General features: G+C 51.4%; 1 protein-coding gene across 1 annotated transcript in view; it reads right to left on the bottom strand.

The window, feature by feature from the left end:
• LOC149326815 (iris-like) overlaps positions 1–18,282 on the bottom strand; it is a 54,928-nt gene that overhangs the window by 4,571 nt on the left and 32,075 nt on the right. Inside the window, exon 4 of the mRNA XM_089563548.1 lies at positions 13,531–13,696. Within this exon, the coding sequence (XP_089419674.1) occupies positions 13,531–13,696 (166 nt within the window). The remainder of the gene's footprint in view (positions 1–13,530; positions 13,697–18,282) is intronic.

The following is an 18,282-nucleotide window of genomic DNA, read 5'->3' as shown; positions in this document are numbered from 1 at the left end:
GGATAAAATTACGCAAGTTGATTCGAAACCTGAAGTGGGTGACCAATGAGATGGGATATGCGTGGTTGGAATGCGGAGAAATGTTGTTCTAGCCTCAGTGGGGGATGAACTAACTTGTCAAGGAAGCAAGAATGAAAATGCGATGGAGCGTAGAAAGGAAAAGACCCACCTCACTACAACTTTCAAGACGATGTAAAAACATCAGATGGATGCGAGCAATGAATTAATCTGCGGACCCTATACGGTATTGCCCAGCTCGATGGAATCTGGTAAACAGCGCTTATAGTGTCTCCCCTCTTTTCTGTGTTTTCTGTTTGCGCTGTTTTTTCCACCCTGGTAAACATACCTGATGAAAGTTCCGGGTGGCCGGTCGTATTCCACATTAGTTGTGATTTGTTTGCATGACTCTGGTCTGTCCTGTTGTGGAAATTTTCAACGATGGCAGTTTAAGACCCTAGTCTTTATTAGGCGATCATATTATGTTAGCCAGCTGCAAAAGCAGGGATAGTTGATGAGAAGTGATAACGATTTTGCATTTATGATGCAACGAGATCACCTGTGGCGTTATAAACTACTTAATAGACAGCAACACGGTTACAGAGGTAGTTTAGACAGGCAGTCAGCATCATCTCCCACTACGAACGCTAGCTTAGAAGCCAATTAAGTTATTCTGAGGTGCTCATTGGTCAGAAGAGTCTATCGTTGAGCGATAAATAACGCAGACATCAGCGAGAACGCGATTGTGACAAGATGGAGGCTGGGACAAGTCGTTAATGCGATTGAGAAAGACGGGAGGCATAGGACGGAACACAGTTGAACGCCTGAATTGACTGAATGCGGGCTGCAGGACTGATTGTAAACGAAGATAAACTGAGAGCGATTAAGGCGAGTGGATATGTCTATGCAACAATACTTGTCCAGTGGCTCAATTCAGAGAGATTAAGATGCAAACGTTGGTGATGTACCTTGTCGAATTCCTCGGTGAAGTCTAGGAAACAAGCAGCAGTTGGTAGGTTAATATCGAAGGCGGTATGAGTGTCATGAAGACAAATGTTTAGTTGAGTTCAGCACGAGGGTTGTTTTCAAACTCGGAAAAAGTTATTGCAGCGTAGGAACGGCGTTATTTCAGAATAAATGGCCTTTTTCATGAGTTTTCAGGGCACAGTGGTTAGGGCGATTACTAAGATATGCATCTGTGGTGTCTGTTTTCTCGACGAGAAGAGCGTTCCCCCACTTTCCAATGCTTCCTGGGGGGGGGGGGGGGGGGGGGTAGCCTTCTTTAGTGCTTTTCACCATTTCAAATTGATCTTGTCACAGGAGAAGACGATAAAGGGGCTACCACACTGGATGGAGCGTTCGCGATAAGCCCGCTGCCATTAAATTATTCCTTCGCCGTAAGCCATGTTCTCAGTTTTTCAGCTTGCCGCGCCGTAACATTTTGGGGGAACGACCGAGGCCACCATCAAGAGGTGCCAGGAGCTCCGCCACATTCCATCCACTGAGTTCCCCATGCAAGTGTGTTTGACGCGCGCTAGACGGCTCAGTCAAGATCCAAGTGATTATATCCGCTCTCTTCGACCCCCGCATGCCTTGACCACCGGACTCAGATGACGACCCAACGACGACCACCGCGCGAATCACTCGGCGCTGCCATAGCCTTGCCTTTCGGCTGTTGGGCATCGATGGGCCCACCTCAGACGTCTCTACATCCTCAGCAGCGCCACGCCACTCACCTTGTATCTTTGTCTGTGCATGCTCATCGTTTTCAGCAGGGCGTAGCAGCAGGACAACAGAGCACAAGAGACACAAAGACAAACAAGCGCTCACCCCCAACTTCAAGTTGGAATGCCATTCCTTGTATCGTTACTCAGCGATCGGGACCTCTCCTGAGCCCGCGTAATGTCAAAGGTGAAGATAAAGGGGGCAGTGTCCCGGGGCTGAGCGCTAGCGAAGCAACCGCAGACATTAAACAGATACATAGACATCCACACTGGAAACACAGATGCATACATAGTTTATTCTTCCTGAAACAAGGAAAGTGTCCTCCGATAAATACTTGACCAGACCTAGGAGACAATTCGCAACGGCGCGCGGCACAAAATCATGTGGCAACAAACCAACAGATAGTTTGGTTTAGGGCGTTAAGGGACGCTGTAGTAAAAGTCTCCCGAAATTTCGACCACTTGGGGTTTTTTAACGTGCACTGACATTGCACAGTACACGGACCACTAAAATTTCCTCTCCATCAAAATTCAACTGCCGTGGCCGGGGTCTAATCCGCGTCTTTCAGGTCAGCAGCTGAGCATCATAACCCAAGAACCCAAGGCTTTGGCGCCTACTATGTCCCGCTGCCGCTCTACGGCGCATCCAACCCTCTTTTGCCGCCGCCAGCCTCTGACCCCGCACCGGCCTCTCTCGTGCGTGGGCACGAGAGAGCAGTACCATGGTTGCCATAGTACTGGTTGCCATGGTAATCGCGCATGCGCTGTAGTAGCCGGTTCCAGGCACCGCGAAATGCGCTTCTGTTAGCCTAGTGCAGCTTTCGCTACAAAATAGGGATTACAAAAAAAAAGATTGGACATGTGAACAATTTCCGCTTCTAGAAGCACACCAAAAACTTGAAGGGACTCCTAGGCTCCGCCTTAAGGGTATGACGCGATATCGTTAATGGGTTCGTACCCTTATATATGGAAAGGGCACGCCCTTCTTTACAGTCATTGCTGCCTGGGAGCCTTCATACTACCTTTGCCAGGAAGGCTGCAGAGGTTAAGCCATGCGCCACTGCCCTATGATGGCATGTGCTGCCGCCCGTGGGATTTGCGAGATCCGGGTTGCTCTTCCTGAGCAACCTCTCGCAACCAATCGTTCATTAACTAGCACCTTGCAAGGTGGGAAGTTTACTCGCATCCCTTTGTGCATGGCCAATCAAGGGGGTTCATCTGCCACCTACGTAAGCTTCTCTAGAGATTTTTCGCGAATTTTTCGCCTACGGCCCACACCGACGCCACTTTTTCTGCGACAGGGGAGCCTAAAGGCTGTGGCGTTAAAACCGAAGCACCTAATATAGATTCGAGATCACTTTTAACGGGCGGCCTCGTAACGAACATTCGCTTAGTCCGACCGAAGGAGGAGATGCATCAAAGTATGTATAAGGGCTACGACACTGCGTGTCAGATGGAACGAACAACGGTGGCCGTACCATTCGTTCGTAACGAACAAGGAGCTGCCGCCATCTCGCCTTCGCAATCGAAAAACTACATGATCACTCTCCCCCTCCTTATAACAGTGTCGACTTCTTCCTCCCCAATATAAAGAAGCAATAAAAAGGCGGCAGTGAAACTGCAGTTCACCGCCTGCTTAACACGCCCTGACAGGCTTCAAGGTGAAGCACTGCATGCGTGTTTGGTTTGGTTTATGGGGTTTCCCAAAGCGACTCAGGCTATCAGAGACGCCGTAGTGAAGAACTCCAGAAATTTCGACCACCTGGGGTTCTTCAACGTCCACTGACACCGCACAGAACACTGGCCTCTAGAATATCGCCTCCAAAGAAATTCCACCGCCGCGACCGGGATCCAACCCGCGTCTTTCGGGTCAGCAGCCAAGCGCCACAACCCCTGCGCCACCGCAGCGAACGCACTGCATGCGTGCGTCGCGACTCGACAAAAGCGTCTAAACTGGTACCAGAAGCATGGGGTGGAAGCAGCGATGTAAGCAAATCTGCAGTACACACTGCCTATGGGCAATCAATGACAACGACTTCAGAGGTTTTGAGTTGCGAGCCCTCTAGGTGAAATGGCGTGCATCGCCTGCCCAGTCGGATCTACGACTTCCACGCTGCTTCCGCGTGCAGGGAGCGCGCAAACGCAGTCTGCGCCAGCCTTCTTCAGAGCGATCCATCGGTGCGCACCGTTCTGCGAACACCGAAATCAGATAGTAGCCAATAGTTTTCGTGTAGCGTGAGAGTTCCCGCCTGATGTGTGGGTCTATCCGGCTCAACTTCCGGCAAAGGTTGCTTAAAAAGCCTAGCAGCTGCGGCGAGGCGTAGCCTTCTATGGAACCCATTGCGCTACTCAAGAGCTTTGAGCAAGGATGACGCATTCTGCACGTCCTCCACGCACATGCGATGGTTGTGTAATGCGATGACAGCAGAGCAAGTTTGCTGCTGTCGCCGCCGCCGACTTGCTCAATTTTTTGTGGGCATACGTCAGCCCAATAAATATTGTTCAAGTTTTGGTTTCAGTTGGTCCATCGGAGCTTAAAGTCCCAAAGCGACTCAGGCTATGGGGGACGCCGTAGTGGAGGGCTCCGGAAATTTCCACCACCTGGTGTTCTCTAACGTGCACTGAGTACACGGGCCTCTAGTTATCCGCCGAGGTGGGGATCGAACACGCGTCTTTCGGGCAAGCAGCCGAGCGCTGTAACCACCGAGCCAACGCGGCGGCTGACGTCCAAGTTTTACCAGCGGAACTAAAGGAACCCTTAGGAGCTATACAAACTGGAAAAAAGAGCCGGCAAGGTAACAGCACAACTGATAAGAGTCGGTTTGGAGATGGAGTTAAAAAAACTAACCGCCCTATATTCTCAATGTCCCATGACCTCGAGCGTACCAAAAGTTTGGAAGGACGCGAGCGCCATCTTAATCAATAGGAAAAGAGGGGAGGGAGAATTAGTGACTAATCAGCGTTCTGTTCGTTGCATACAAACTATTTACTCATCATAATGTTGAGCCTGATAACGCCCACTGCAGGGCAAAGGCCTGTCCGATGTATCTCGTAATAACCCTCTATTTTGCTAGCTACGGCCACTATATCCCAGCAAACTTCTTAATCACATCCGCCCATCTTGCTTTCTGCCGCCACTTGCCTTCTCTTGGAATCCACTCCGTTGCCCTTAAGGACCAGCGGCTATCTTGCCTTCGCATTGCATGCACTGCCCAAAGCAATTTATTCCTATTGATTTCATAAACTGGCGTTTGTTCCTTCGGCCACTATGCCCGCTTCCGGCCTGTGAACGTTGCACCTGCCATTGTTTTTCTATACCTCACCGCGTTGTCCTTAACTGAAGCTGAACCCTCTTTGTTAGCCTCCACGTTTCTGCCCCTTAGGCGTGTACCGGTAGGGTACAACTTTTGTATATATTGACGCTAGCGCTACTGAAGACGACGACGTGAGGACATTAAGTGAAAAGGACGAAGTTCGCCACCGTCGGACTCGGCACCGTACGTTCTTGGGAGCCTTCCAAACTGCCTTGAGCGTTAGCGCGTCTTAAACCGACGTGACATCTGGTGGAGCTGCTGGGTACATCTTTCATGTACCGGACGCCCCCATCAAGCCGCGATTCCAGCAGAGGTCGACCACCCCCGGTAGACACGCCCGTTCACCAGGGCAGCCGCCGACTACAAGGTCTATCTCCCGAGTTCGGGCTGCTCCCCGACCACAAGTCAACAAGGAGTGCCGGCGCTGCTGCAATGAATCCTCCAGCATCAACTGCGCCAGTCCTTTTCCACCACCAACGGGATCCGCCGCGTTTCCATGGCCTACCCCATGAGGACGCCGAGGACTGGCTCGACCAGTTCGACCGGGTGGCCACATTCAATTCTTGGGACGGGAACTCAAAGATGCGTCATGTCTATTTTGCTCTGGAAGACTCTGCAAGGACATGGTACGTAAACCATGAATCTTGCCTCCAAACATGGGAGACATTCAAAGCAGAATTTCTCCAGGCGTTCACCAGTACGTTTCGCAAGGAGAAGGCCGACCTTCTTCTGCAGAATCGCATCCAACTTCCGAACGAAAGTGTAATGGTGTACGTGGAAGAGATGACACGCCTCTTCCGTCGCGCAGACCCGAGCATGCCGGAGGAGAAGAAGGTGCGATTGCTGATGAAGGGTGTAAAGGAGCAGCTTTTCGCAGGCCTGGTTCGGAGTCCACCCGCAACAGTAAACGACTTCGTCAAGGAAGCAATGTCCATTGAGAAATCACTCGACATGCGGGCACGACAGTACGAGCGCACTAACGTATCGATGCTCTGCACCCGTACTGAGGGAACATCCATGACCTCAGGAGAATCGCTGCGTGAGGTCATTCGAGCCATTGTAAGGGAAGAGGTGGCGAAGGCTTTGCAGCACACCCCTGCTCAGCCGCAGATTGCGTCATTTACAGATGTCATTCGCGAGGAGGTCGAACAAGCATTAGGTACGTCGCAGCTTCCGGCAGCCACTCCACCGCCGCCACAAACATTGAGTTATGCTGCCGCCGCAAGTCGTTTCCTTCCGGCCTCGACCCAACGATATGAAGCACCTACGCCAGCCGCTCCTCAGCTTCCACTTTCCCAGTCGAACATTGTCCAGCGACCTAGGCGTCGCAGAACTGACGTCTGGAGAACCCCGGACCATCGACCGTTGTGCTACCATTGCGGGGCACCTGGGCACATCTGGCGCCGCTGTCCATACAAGGAGATGGGTCTTCGAGGGTTCCCCTTCGGTGCTCCCCGTCCGCTGCCTGGAGAGCGACCAAGGGAGATCGCAGATTACATCTCCCATGCGGACTCCGGCCAGCGTCGCATGTCGCGATCACCATCTCCGCGCCGCTACAGTTCTCCGGGACCCAGCGACCAGGGCCAGTCTAGAAGTCCCCGTAGGGGAAACTAGACGCGGCAGCCTCTGGAGGTGCGGCTGCTCGACGACAAGAACAAGACCCTCCAACGCCGCCAGACACATCGCCAATGTCGTGCAACACACCGTCCTCGACGACCCACGAACGACAGCATGTTAAGACAAGCCGACAACCCGCCGCACTTCTTCGTAACCCCGACGCTTCTCTTCGACGCCGCATCCCTTCGACGCACCAAAGCCGCGATCGGACTCCTCGACTGTACCGCAAGGCGCCAGCACCGGCCGATTTAGACGTTTCAGTAGACGGCACAGCCGTAACTGCTTTAGTTGACACTGGTGCCGATTATTCTGTGCTCAGTAGACAATTCGCCGCTGTGCTCAAAAAGGTTATGACAGCTTGGGACGGCCCGCAGTTACGTACCGCTGGGGGACATTTGATTACGCCGATAGGAATGTGCACGGCCAGGGTCACGGTACAAGGGCAAACGTGCCCTGCAAAGTTTGTTGTCCTTGCTGATTGCTCTCGTGATGTTCTCCTGGGTATGGACTTCCTAACGGACAACGGAGCCATCATCGACCTGCAGTCCCAGTCCGTCCAGTTTTCGACAGCGAATGCCATTGACACCACAGATGCCCTCCCGTCGGCGCTCCATATTCTTGACGAGCAAGTGACCGTGCCTCCCCGCTCCAGTATCCTGGTGACTGTCGGTTCGCATACCATTCGAGACACTGAAGGTATAGTCGAGGGTAAACAACTTTTGCTTCTCGACCGCGGTATTGCAGTGCCTCGGGCGGTCGTGTTTCTGGAAGACGGCAAAGTTGATGTACTCCTGACTAATTTCAGCAATGAGCACCAGCACCTGAACAAGGGGACGACTGTCGCTTACATCGATGCCGTCACTGATACCAAGTGCGCACATAGCCTGACTCGTGTTTCACGACCGGATCCAGAGGACATAGTCGACATCAAGTACGACATTAACCAGACATTGCCGCAACAACAACAAGGCATGCTGCGTGACCTGCTCAATCGCTACAGACACACATTTGCGTCGTCTCCGCGCGTCGGCAGGACACACCTTGCTAAACATCGGATTATTACGGACGACACGGCGCCACCACTGCGACAGTCACCCTACCGTGTTTCCCCTAGAGAACGCGCCGCCATCAGCACGCAAGTAAAGGAAATGCTTGATAACGACGTCATTCGACCGTCTCGGAGCCCCTGGGCCGCACCTGTCGTGCTCGTAAAGAAAAAGGACGGAACATTGCGGTTCTGCGTTGATTACCGGCGACTGAATAACATCACTAAAAAGGACGTTTACGCTTTGCCCAGAATCGACGACGCTTTGGATCGTTTATGCAACGCCAAGTATTTCTCCTCCATGGATTTGAAGTCTGGGTACTGGCAAATAGAGGTAGACGAGAGGGACCGCGAGAAGACGGCATTCATCACTCCAGACGGGTTGTATGAGTTCCAGGTCATGCCATTTGGTCTTTGCTCCGCCCCAGCGACCTTTCAGCGGCTTATGGACACAGTACTCGTGGACCTGAAATGGCACACTTGCCTCGTATACCTGGATGATGTGATCGTATTCGCCCCAACTTTTGACGAGCACCTTCGTCGCTTCGAGGCGGTGCTGTAGGCCATAAAATCCTCTGGACTCACTCTAAAAGCCGAGAAGTGTCACTTCGGTTACGAGGAGTTGAAGTTTTTGGGTCACCTCGTGAACCAAGAAGGAGTCCTCCCGGACCCGGAAAAAACCGTCGCCATCGCGAACTTCCCGCCGCCACGCGATCAGAAAGAAGTTCGGCGTTTCCTTGGACTATGTGCGTATTATCGCCGCTTTGTGAAAAACTTCTCTAAAATCGCTGCGCCCCTTACTTACCTGACCAAGGCCGATGTCCAGTTCCAGTGGGAAGCGCCGCAACAACAGGCGTTCCTAGAGCTTCAACGCCGCTTACAGTCACCACCCATTCTGGCGCACTTTGATGAATATGCTGACACTGAGGTACACACCGACGCTAGCAATGTTGGTTTGGGTGCAGTCCTAGTTCAGGTCCAGAAAAATCAACATCGTGTAATTGCCTACGCAAGTCGTGCACTGTCTAAGGCCGAAGCAAACTACTCTGCCACCGAAAAAGAATGCCTCGCCATCGTGTGGGCAATTTCCAAGTTTCGACCATACCTTTACGGTCGACCTTTCAAAGTAGTGACCGACCATCACGCACTTTGTTGGCTGGCCAACATAAAGGATCCTTCAGGGCGCCTTGCACGATGGAGTCTCCGACTGCAGGAATACGACATTTCTGTAACCTACAAATCCGGCCACAAGCACTTGGACGCCGACTGCCTTTCCCGTGCCCCTGCACAACCAGCTCCTGACGACGTTGCGGACGACGACGCCTTTGTGACCGCCCTAAACTCTACCGACTTTGCTGACCAACAACGCGCTGACCCGGACCTTCGAGACGTCATTGATTATCTTGAAGGTGCCAGTGGCAGAGTACCTGCCGCCTTCCGGCGAGCTTCGTCTTCCCTCTGCCTGCGTGACGGCGTACTCTACAAAAAGAACTTTTCTTCTAACAGTCGCGAGTACTTGCTCGTCGTGCCCGAGAACCTACGCCTCGAAATTTTGAATGCCTGCCACGACGAACCTGCGTCCGGCCCCCTTGGCGTCACTAGAACGCAAGCCAAGATTCGCGAAAAATACTACTGGCCTCGCCTTGGACATGACGTTACGCATTACGTTCGCTCTTGCCGTGACTGTCAGCGCCGCAAGGTTCCTCCTGCCAAGCCCGCCGGCTTCCTCAAGCCCATTGACCCGCCGTCCCGACCATTCCAACAAATCGGGATGGACTTGCTTGGCCCATTCCCCATATCAAACTCCGGAAAGCGGTGGATAATAGTCGCCACAGACTATCTCACGCGTTACGCGGAGACAGCCGCTCTTTCGAGTGGAACCGCTATCGATGTGGCCAAATTTTTTGTGCTTCAGATCGTCCTGCGCCACGGCGCACCCCGGGTTCTCATTACTGACCCAGGAGCTGCCTTTACTGCTGAGCTCATGCAGCATATCCTTGCTTTCAGCCACACGAGCCACCGCAGGTCGACCTCATACCACCCCCAGACGAACGGCCTGACAGAACGTCTGAACAAGACTCTCGCGGATATGCTTTCGATGTACGTTGACGTGGAGCACAAAACGTGGGATGAAGTCCTGCCTTATGTCACGTTCGCCTATAATACCGCCGTCCAGGAAACAACCAACATGACACCGTTCAGTCTCGTCTATGGACGACAGGTGACCACAACACTCGACGCTATGCTTCCCCACGTCGACGACCACCCAAATGCCGACGTTGCCCACTTTTTACAGCGTGCCGAGGATGCTCGTCAACTAGCCCGGGTGCGAATTCGCGCTCACAGGACCAAGATGCCCGACGGTACAACCTGCGGAGACGGGCGGTCGAATATTTCCCAGGCGACCTTGTCTGGGTTTGGTCCCCAATCCGACGTCGCGGACTCAGCGACAAGCTCTTACGTCGTTACTTCGGCCCCTACCAAGTCCTGCGGCGCATCGGCGATCTCAACTATGAAGTCATTCCTGATCCAACGCCACGCTCACGACGCGACGCGCGCCCCGAGGTGGTCCACGTCGTTCGCCTGAAACCGTATCACGCAAGGACACCGTGACACTCCCTCTGACGCTGGTTTCCTTTTAGCATCGGGACGATGCTTTTCGAACGGGGGGGCTAATGACGCTAGCGCTACTGAAGACGACGACGTGAGGACATTAAGTGAAAAGGACGAAGTTCGCCACCGTCGGACTCGGCACCGTACGTTCTTGGGAGCCTTCCAAACTGCCTTGAGCGTTAGCGCGTCTTAAACCGACGTGACAATATTACACTTTAGTTATATTATTAAACTGCAATTCATGATCTGAGATAACCTGCCTTATGCCCTCCGCCCCATTCTTATTCTTCTACTTCCCTACTGCCCTAAGTAGACATATTTTCGTAACATTTTGCAGCACCTTGCTACCAATTGTGAACTGATGTTCCCTTGTGAGGCTGTTGAACAAACCTTTGGGTTTCTTGATGTTAATTTTAAGACCCACTGCTCTGCTCTGGCTGTCGTTTATCATGCTTTGTAGCTCATGTTCTCAGTGACCTAGCAAAGAAATGTCAACAGTGAATTGCAGATTACACGTGCATTTTCCATTAACTCAAATCTACACCTGTTCCCATCCATGCCTCAGAATACGTCCTGTAAACTGGTGGTGAATAGCATTGACGAGATCGTGTCTATAATTTTATTGCCGACTATATCGAGGACTATGGTAGCTGTGTAGTCGTTGTAGAAATCATCATCGTCGTCGTCATCATCTTCGTTGTATTTGCAGTGCAGACTTTCATGTCGTTTTCGTCTTCGTCACCTTCGTCGCCTTTGCAGCGCCTGCAAAGACGACGAAGATGACGAAGACGCTGAAGACGATGACGACATTAAAGGCTGTTTTTCACTGTATAAGGAATGCTCTGTGATAGCAAAAACCGGGACTTGCTAGCTAGGGGAATTATAGAAGCCCACGCGATAGCTAGGAACTGAGAAGAAAGTATCAGTACTCCCTTTGTACAGGTGTCAGATAAGGAAAGTCGTTACCTTGATTGTGAACGTTAACTTTTGCTCCACGCCTGATGTACTGGCGATTTCCAATCTCATGCTATTCAAGCGTGTTTATATCCTTTCTGGCCACCAGGTCGTGTTCATACTGGCGGGGGGCCAATAAACGTTTTAGTTATGAGCCAGCGCTCTGTGTAGTGCTTCTTCCTCTCTGTTCCTTCTGTCGTGCTGTTATTGGTCACCGTGAACACGAACTCACTCAACAACTGATGTTGTCGAAATCCTTGAAGGATTCTAATATTTGAAGCTTCCAAGCAAAGCACGAGAAGTGTGTGTGTGTGTGTGTGTGTGTGTGTGTGTGTGTGTGTGTGTGTGTGTGTGTGTGTGTGTGTGTGTGTGTGTGTGTGTGTGTGTGTGTGTGCGCGCGTGTGCGTGTGCGTGTGCGTGTGTGTGTGTGTGTGCGCGTGCGTGCGTGCGTGCGTGTGTGCGTGTGTGCGTGTGTGTGTGAGATAACATTAGATGGTACCTACAAAAGATGGCGTCCGCCACGTGCCCACCAGACTGTGTGGATTGTGAGCAAATTGACTATCGCGAGAGCTAGCTCAGGAAGCGCAATTTGGGTTGCACAAACCCCGCTGGCGGCCGCTCCTTTTATCGCAGGGTAGTTGCGCATGCCTCAAGCGCTGCACCATTGCTCAAGGGGCGGTATGACTCCCAGGTACCTGTGACTGTCAAGTTGAGAATGACCCCACGCTGACGGCCGGCGCATTCGAATGCAACCTGAGGCGGCAGCTGGTGGGGGGGGGGGGGGGAGGGTGCAGGCAGTGGTAGGGCGGCGACTGCCTTCAAGATCGCGCGCAGATCAGAAATGGAGCGGCGGCATCGTGGCGGCGGCTGCCTAGTTACATGCAGAGGTAGAATTGCCAGCTGCGTAGCATCGGGTATACATCACGAGGCAGCACGCGGCGACTGCGTTCACAAAGTGAGCGGGCGGACTTACCCCTTCTCGCACGCAAGCAGTCTTCAGTGTCTCTGCCGAGTTTATTTTAACGCCACTGCCCGGTTACCTAGAAAATCCGGCTATGGCAACAAGCTATGGCCCGGCCTGGTGCTCGGCTTACTAGGGCTACAATGCTTGGGAAAGGAGCCTGCGGCTTCAAATCCGGGGTGGGCACTGTCGGCGTTGTCAGAGAAAAATCACGAGGTGGTGCTCCGGCAGGTGGTGCTCAGAGAGCTACCGCTCTGGCCACCTATGTCACGTGACCTTGCGGCGCCATTAGAACCTGCCCATCGCATTTTGTGATGAAACTGCTGACCGTGGCAGGTGGCAGTTTAATGATTGGTCACTCGGGAAAAGCACCTGGGCCGCACAAGGCCCACCGCAGGGAGCACCTGCCAACGCAAGGCAAAGACACATGACAATCGCTGCGGCAGGAGGGGGATTAGGACTCCCAGAGGTATTTGAATGTAATGTAGAGAGTGACCTTCTGCATATACGGAAATTAACCGATTACGACATAGCGTCATAACCTTACAGCTGAGCTTAAGTGTCTCCTCCAATTTTTTCAGGCTAGCATTCAAAACTTTCAAAAAGCCAGGACGATGTTTAGGACTCTCCTGACAGCGTCGGGAAAGTACGAAGAAGAGTTCAAAATTCCCATGAACTTGCCAACACCTCAACACCTTGGTGGAAGGCTGCAAACAACGCGCTGAAAGCTTGGATTTTGGTGGCTGTGCGGTTCGTACTTCAAGCAGTGTTTCTGTTTTTGAACTTTGCAGCCTCGCAGATCGCTTTACCATGCGCCCCCTTCCTTCCCCATATCCAGTGGTGAGCTTTGTGGAAAGGGCTCAACGCCGTCCCACCTGTACTGGGCGGTTACATTACCATTCCAATTGGTTTGGTTTGGTCTATGGGGTTTAACGTCTCAAAATGACTCAGGCTATGAGAGACGCCGTAGTGAAGGGCTCCGGAAATATCGACCACCTGGGGTTCTTTAACGTGAACTGACATCGCACAGTAAACGGGCCTCTAGAATTTCGCGTCCATCGAAATTCGGCCACGGTGGCCGGGATCGAACCCACGTCTTTCGGGCCAGCAGACGAGCACCATAACCATCGAGACACCACGGCAGGGCACCATTCCAAATGGACGAAAAAAATCATTATGCATCGTTTAAATGTAAGTTTCGCGCTTTAGATTGTTTTTAACATCCTAGCTCTCATTCTAAAACATCTTCAGTTGCGCCTTAAGCTGTTGCCCCAGACTGAGCTGATGATATAGAGACAGCCATACCTGTTTGACCTTGAATAGTGGTAGGCTGACCTGGACCTCGCTCTGCGGTCTGAGCTGACCGAAGCACTGCAGCGCTGTGCACGCACTGAGCCGGTCCTCCACCGTGGCCAGTCCGTCCAGTTCGTCGGGGAGCAGGAGAATGAGCGAGAACTGGGTGTCCACCGAACTCCAGCTGTTAACGCGAGGGCAAGAACAAGGCGTCAATAAAGTGCATCTCACGGTGCCTAAAAGAAGTGCGTCGAGACGCACAAGAGCTCATTCGTTGTGCAGTGACGCTAAGAAAACTCCATTTACAGATTTCGCCGACATTCGGTGATTAAAAAAATTGGCAGTGGCTTAGCTCTGGTTAAGCCTGGATATACAAGCGAAAAGTTGCAGTTATGGTTTGTTTGACGTCTTGGCTGTCGCAGTTCGCGCACAATGCACTGGGACCACCACGATAGCGGTGTAGATTTTGAGCCAACTCCCTCGCTACCACTTCTGGGTCTTTTCTTCCTTCCATGGCGACTGTCTGCGCCTCTTCTACGGCCGCCGCCGCCGCTCACGCGTACCTTCTCGCAACGCCTTGAGAAAGAACCTTCTCTTGGGACGGCTGCGGAGACCGCGCAGCAGCGGCAAAGGGTAAACCGGTGGCGAGGAGGAGAAGTGGCGATGGAGTGCGCGCCGCGGCGCGCGGCCTCTTTTATGGCCGCCGCCGCCGCTCACGCGTTATCGCAACGCTTTGCGAAAGAACGTTCTTCTCATGGGACGGCGGCGGAGACCGCGCGGCAGCGGCGAAGGGTAAACCGGTGGCAAGGAGGAGAACGGAGGGGGTGGCGAAGAGGAGGAAGGGTGGCCCACGCGAAGCGCGGTGTTGACGAGCCTAGTGAAGCTTTTCGCTTCAAAAATAGTCGAAGCATATCCGTTGCTGGACAAAGCAGTCTGCAATATAGCCTTGCAGTTGTTACTACCAAGAACAGAGGACAGCACCCAGCCAGTGCTGCTAAGGCTAGCGCCCATTCCGTTCTCTTCCACAGGTCATTCTCTTTCTTACGTCATGGATAATGCCAATGAAAGCCATGCGCGCCACGTGGTGCCAGCCTAGGGAGCTGACAGGTTCGTCCCAAAATCCTGGTAATTTTTTATCTCTGTGTTTCTCTACGGCCGCCCACTATACGAGGGCAATTGTTTCGTTCTTAACAGCGTGCCCGGTACCCCTATCCCTGAGTAAGGCTCAGGGCATACAAGCGCTGTCCTAACAAAAAGGAGAACATTTCGAACTGCAGAAAACGCGACGACTCGAGTCCTACGAGGACGAACACAGCTTCTATCCATTTGACAGAACAAAAACTTGCGTTCCCTGAGGCTCTATAGCTCACGCATCAACCTTAAGTGATGAAAGCTTCGCGCTTTAAACCAGCCGCACCATTTATTTCGTCATGCCCTCTATTTTCTCATTTTTTCTTCACGACGCTTATTACTAACGTCCGAGTGTGCATGACCTTTCAGACTTTCGTGAGTGCCTCCCCGACAATATATTACAGTCTTCGAGACTATAGTGTTATGTACGCACGCGCAGTGCCCAGGAACAGGACGTTTGTTCGTGTGCTCCGCACACTGCGCGCTGTAGCCGTGATAGGATGCACGAATGTTTCGCCCAACTGTTGCCGTTACGATCATCCGAACGCTTGCTGCCGCAGTAGATGTTCATCAATGCGAAGTGCTCTTCGGCACGAAGCCCCGCACGGAATCTCGGTCGCGATGGTCGCAGCTTGAAAAAGGCGAGCTCCCCTTCCTCAAACAAACAATAAAGGGGTGCTATAATAATAATGGTTTGTTTACGCCTAATGAATACAAGGCGCGAGAGACCGTCAGTAAAAGCTGTCACAAGCGACAGCTTGACAAAGCCGGAGGCCCCCCTATACACTTCACAGCATCATAGGCGCAATGAAACGGCATGTCTCATTCAAAAAAAAAGATAGAACAAACATGAAAACATCTGCAATTACAATCAGTCATAATAACTACCATAAAATTATACAGAAAACGTGTTAGAATGAAGCTAGAAAGCACTTACAAAAGCAATGGAACATTCATGTGCCATGGCAATGAGTTTAGCGAAAGTAACAGATAAATTAAGCACATTTTTGCTTCAAATAAAATTCAAATCAAAGTGAATACAGAAAAGCGGTACAGTCAGGGTAAAACAACAACGTGACAGAGTAAACAGGAATGGCAAGCGATGTGTCCTAGTACATGTCGAAATACCGGCGGAGTGTTTTAAACGTCACCTTTTCAAGTTGGATATGTTTACGATTTAAATCATTTAGTAACCGGGGTAGTTTATTCTGTAGTGTTTGTAGGCTGTATGTTGTGCGAAACGTCCTTACTTTCCTTATATGCGCTATGAAGTCAAAAAACGCGTAAGAACCTCAGACATCCATAATTTATCCGCAGTCCTCCACTGCTGCGAGTCTTGATCTCTACCTGTGTAAAGAAATAAAGGAGAAACAGCGAAGAAATCCCTGTGTTGTGATTGAAAACGGCAGGCCTGAAGAAGAGGGGCAAGGGTTTGACGCGTGCCTTGAAGATAATTTAAAATAAATCGCGTTGACGATAGAAAAATATTGTACAGTGAGTGAATGAATAAGTAGACGATTGAGTAAGAAACAGTGGTTGACAATTTTCCATGCTGCTTTGCACAAAACAAGCTAAGATTGTGATTAAAAGAGTGTCGCGTTGATTTAACTAATAAAGGTGCAGTTCTTTTTCCTTTTCGAAACGTCATGAATTTCTTTAAACATGAATTATGAAAGCGTATGTTTTAATCGTATCGAAGGTGAGAGGAAAGGCGGCCACTAATACCGCGCGCTGTTTAATCGGAACAATTAACCACGCCTTCTGCCCAAGGTTTGTTGCAGGTTTGTTTGTTGCGTGTGCAGTGAATGGAACGCCTGTAATGAATGTAAGGCCGCTAAGGTACAAATAATTTTCTTCAATTCATTACGGCTTATGTAATCGACAGCGACAGCGAGTGTATTGCACAATCGCGTGCAAAAAATCAGGATGACATGAAATTTGATGATATCATTAAACCACTCCTCAGCCTATATCCTCGCCACCTCTGTGGATAAGAAAGCAGCAGGTCAGCATGCACGCCTGTCGCAATAAGGCCTGCAGTTAGAGAGCCAATCGCACAAATCTATTCCTGCTACAAATTTGCCCGTTAGTTTTGTGCATGTCACCCGGGGGTGGCGATGTTTTCTTTGTTTTAACATATAGCGCATCGCATCTACACAGACTCATCTAGTCGGGACAAATCATGTTTTTAGAATATTAGGCCCTGTTCCTGATAAGAATAGTGCTGATATGGTCCTCCGAGAATTTCACTGCAGTGTAGTAACGTCCTGTTCGCATACCATGTGTACTGCTGGCATCAGAAAAATCGCGCAGTCACACTTCCCGACTCTGCTATCTCGTTAAGTAGCAGACATTTCTGTAACCGCGCTCGCAATGAATATTTTTACTGGGAAACTCTCGCAACAACGTTTGGATACGCCGGCCAACCACTCAGCCAGCGGCGAGCAGATGAAGCGGTTACGGGCAACGTTTATAGATACTTGTTGGGTAGGTAGGGGTATAAGTGGGTGGGTGGGTGGGTGGGCGGGTGGGTGGGTAGGTAAGTAGGTAGGTAGGTAGATAGGCGGGTAAGTGGGTAGGTGGGTAGGTGGGTAGGTGGGTGTACTCTGCCTGACGGGGCTACAGTGATGACGGGCAAGGTGCTTGAGGCGCTGCACGTGGACGGTATCGACGCCACGACAGAGACGATCAGTAACAGGCGCAGCGCGTGCAACACAAAAGTTAACGGAGGACTTTGTTCAAGCATTTCATTTGGGCCAGCGTAGCGGCCAATAAATTTTTCACACAAACCTGGTGTGCACACGGGTGTCAGAATAAAACCTCCTCACAAAGGGAATAAGAAACAGCCCGGAGGGTAAGGACATAACTGCGTTTCCGGGAGGCCTGACATTGAGCTTCTGTGCTCAGTCGCGCAAGTTCGCGGCAGTGGGCGATGCGAGAAGTAAGTTGTTCATGGGAGGGTGCTGAAGAGGGGACGGAGTCAAAAAAGGAAGATGCTTCCATGACGAAGCTAGGGGATCGGCCATAGACAAGGAAAAATGGAGAGTAATGGGTTCTTCATTGCAAAACAGTATTGTAGGCAAAGGTAACAAATGGGAGCAGAGAGTCCCAGTTTCTATGGTCGGGATGAATGTAGGTGGAGAGCATGTGCGAAAGATTCTGCAGGAAGCGCTCTGTGAGTCCATGGGGGTGATAAGCAGGTGCTGTTTTGTTGGTGGTATTCGAGGCATGACGAACTTGCCCGAAACGAGGCCACAGTCGCTCAGAAGAACACGACGGGCTCCGTGGCGTAGAAGAATGGCGTGCAGAAAAAAATGCTCATTATTCACAATCATCAGCATCATCATCATCAGCCTGACTACGTCCATTGCAGGGCACAGGCCTCTCCCATGTCTCTTCCATTAACCCTGTCCTTCGCCAGCCGCGGCCACCATATTCCCGCAAATTTCTTAATCTCATCCGCCCACCTAATTTTCTGCCGCCCTCTGCTACGCTTGCCTTCTCTTGAATCCACTCCGTTACCCTTAAGGACCAGCGCTTATCTTGCCTTCGCGTTACATGCCCTGCCCAAGCCCACTTCTTCCTCTTGATTTTGACTAGGATGTCATTAACCCGCGTTTGTTCTCTCACCCA

Source organism: Amblyomma mixtum, chromosome 10 (genome assembly GCF_055824585.1).
Source record: "Amblyomma mixtum isolate Tamu chromosome 10, ASM5582458v1, whole genome shotgun sequence".
NCBI lineage: Eukaryota > Metazoa > Arthropoda > Arachnida > Ixodida > Ixodidae > Amblyomma > Amblyomma mixtum.
This window is presented reverse-complemented; position numbering and strand designations above follow the sequence as displayed.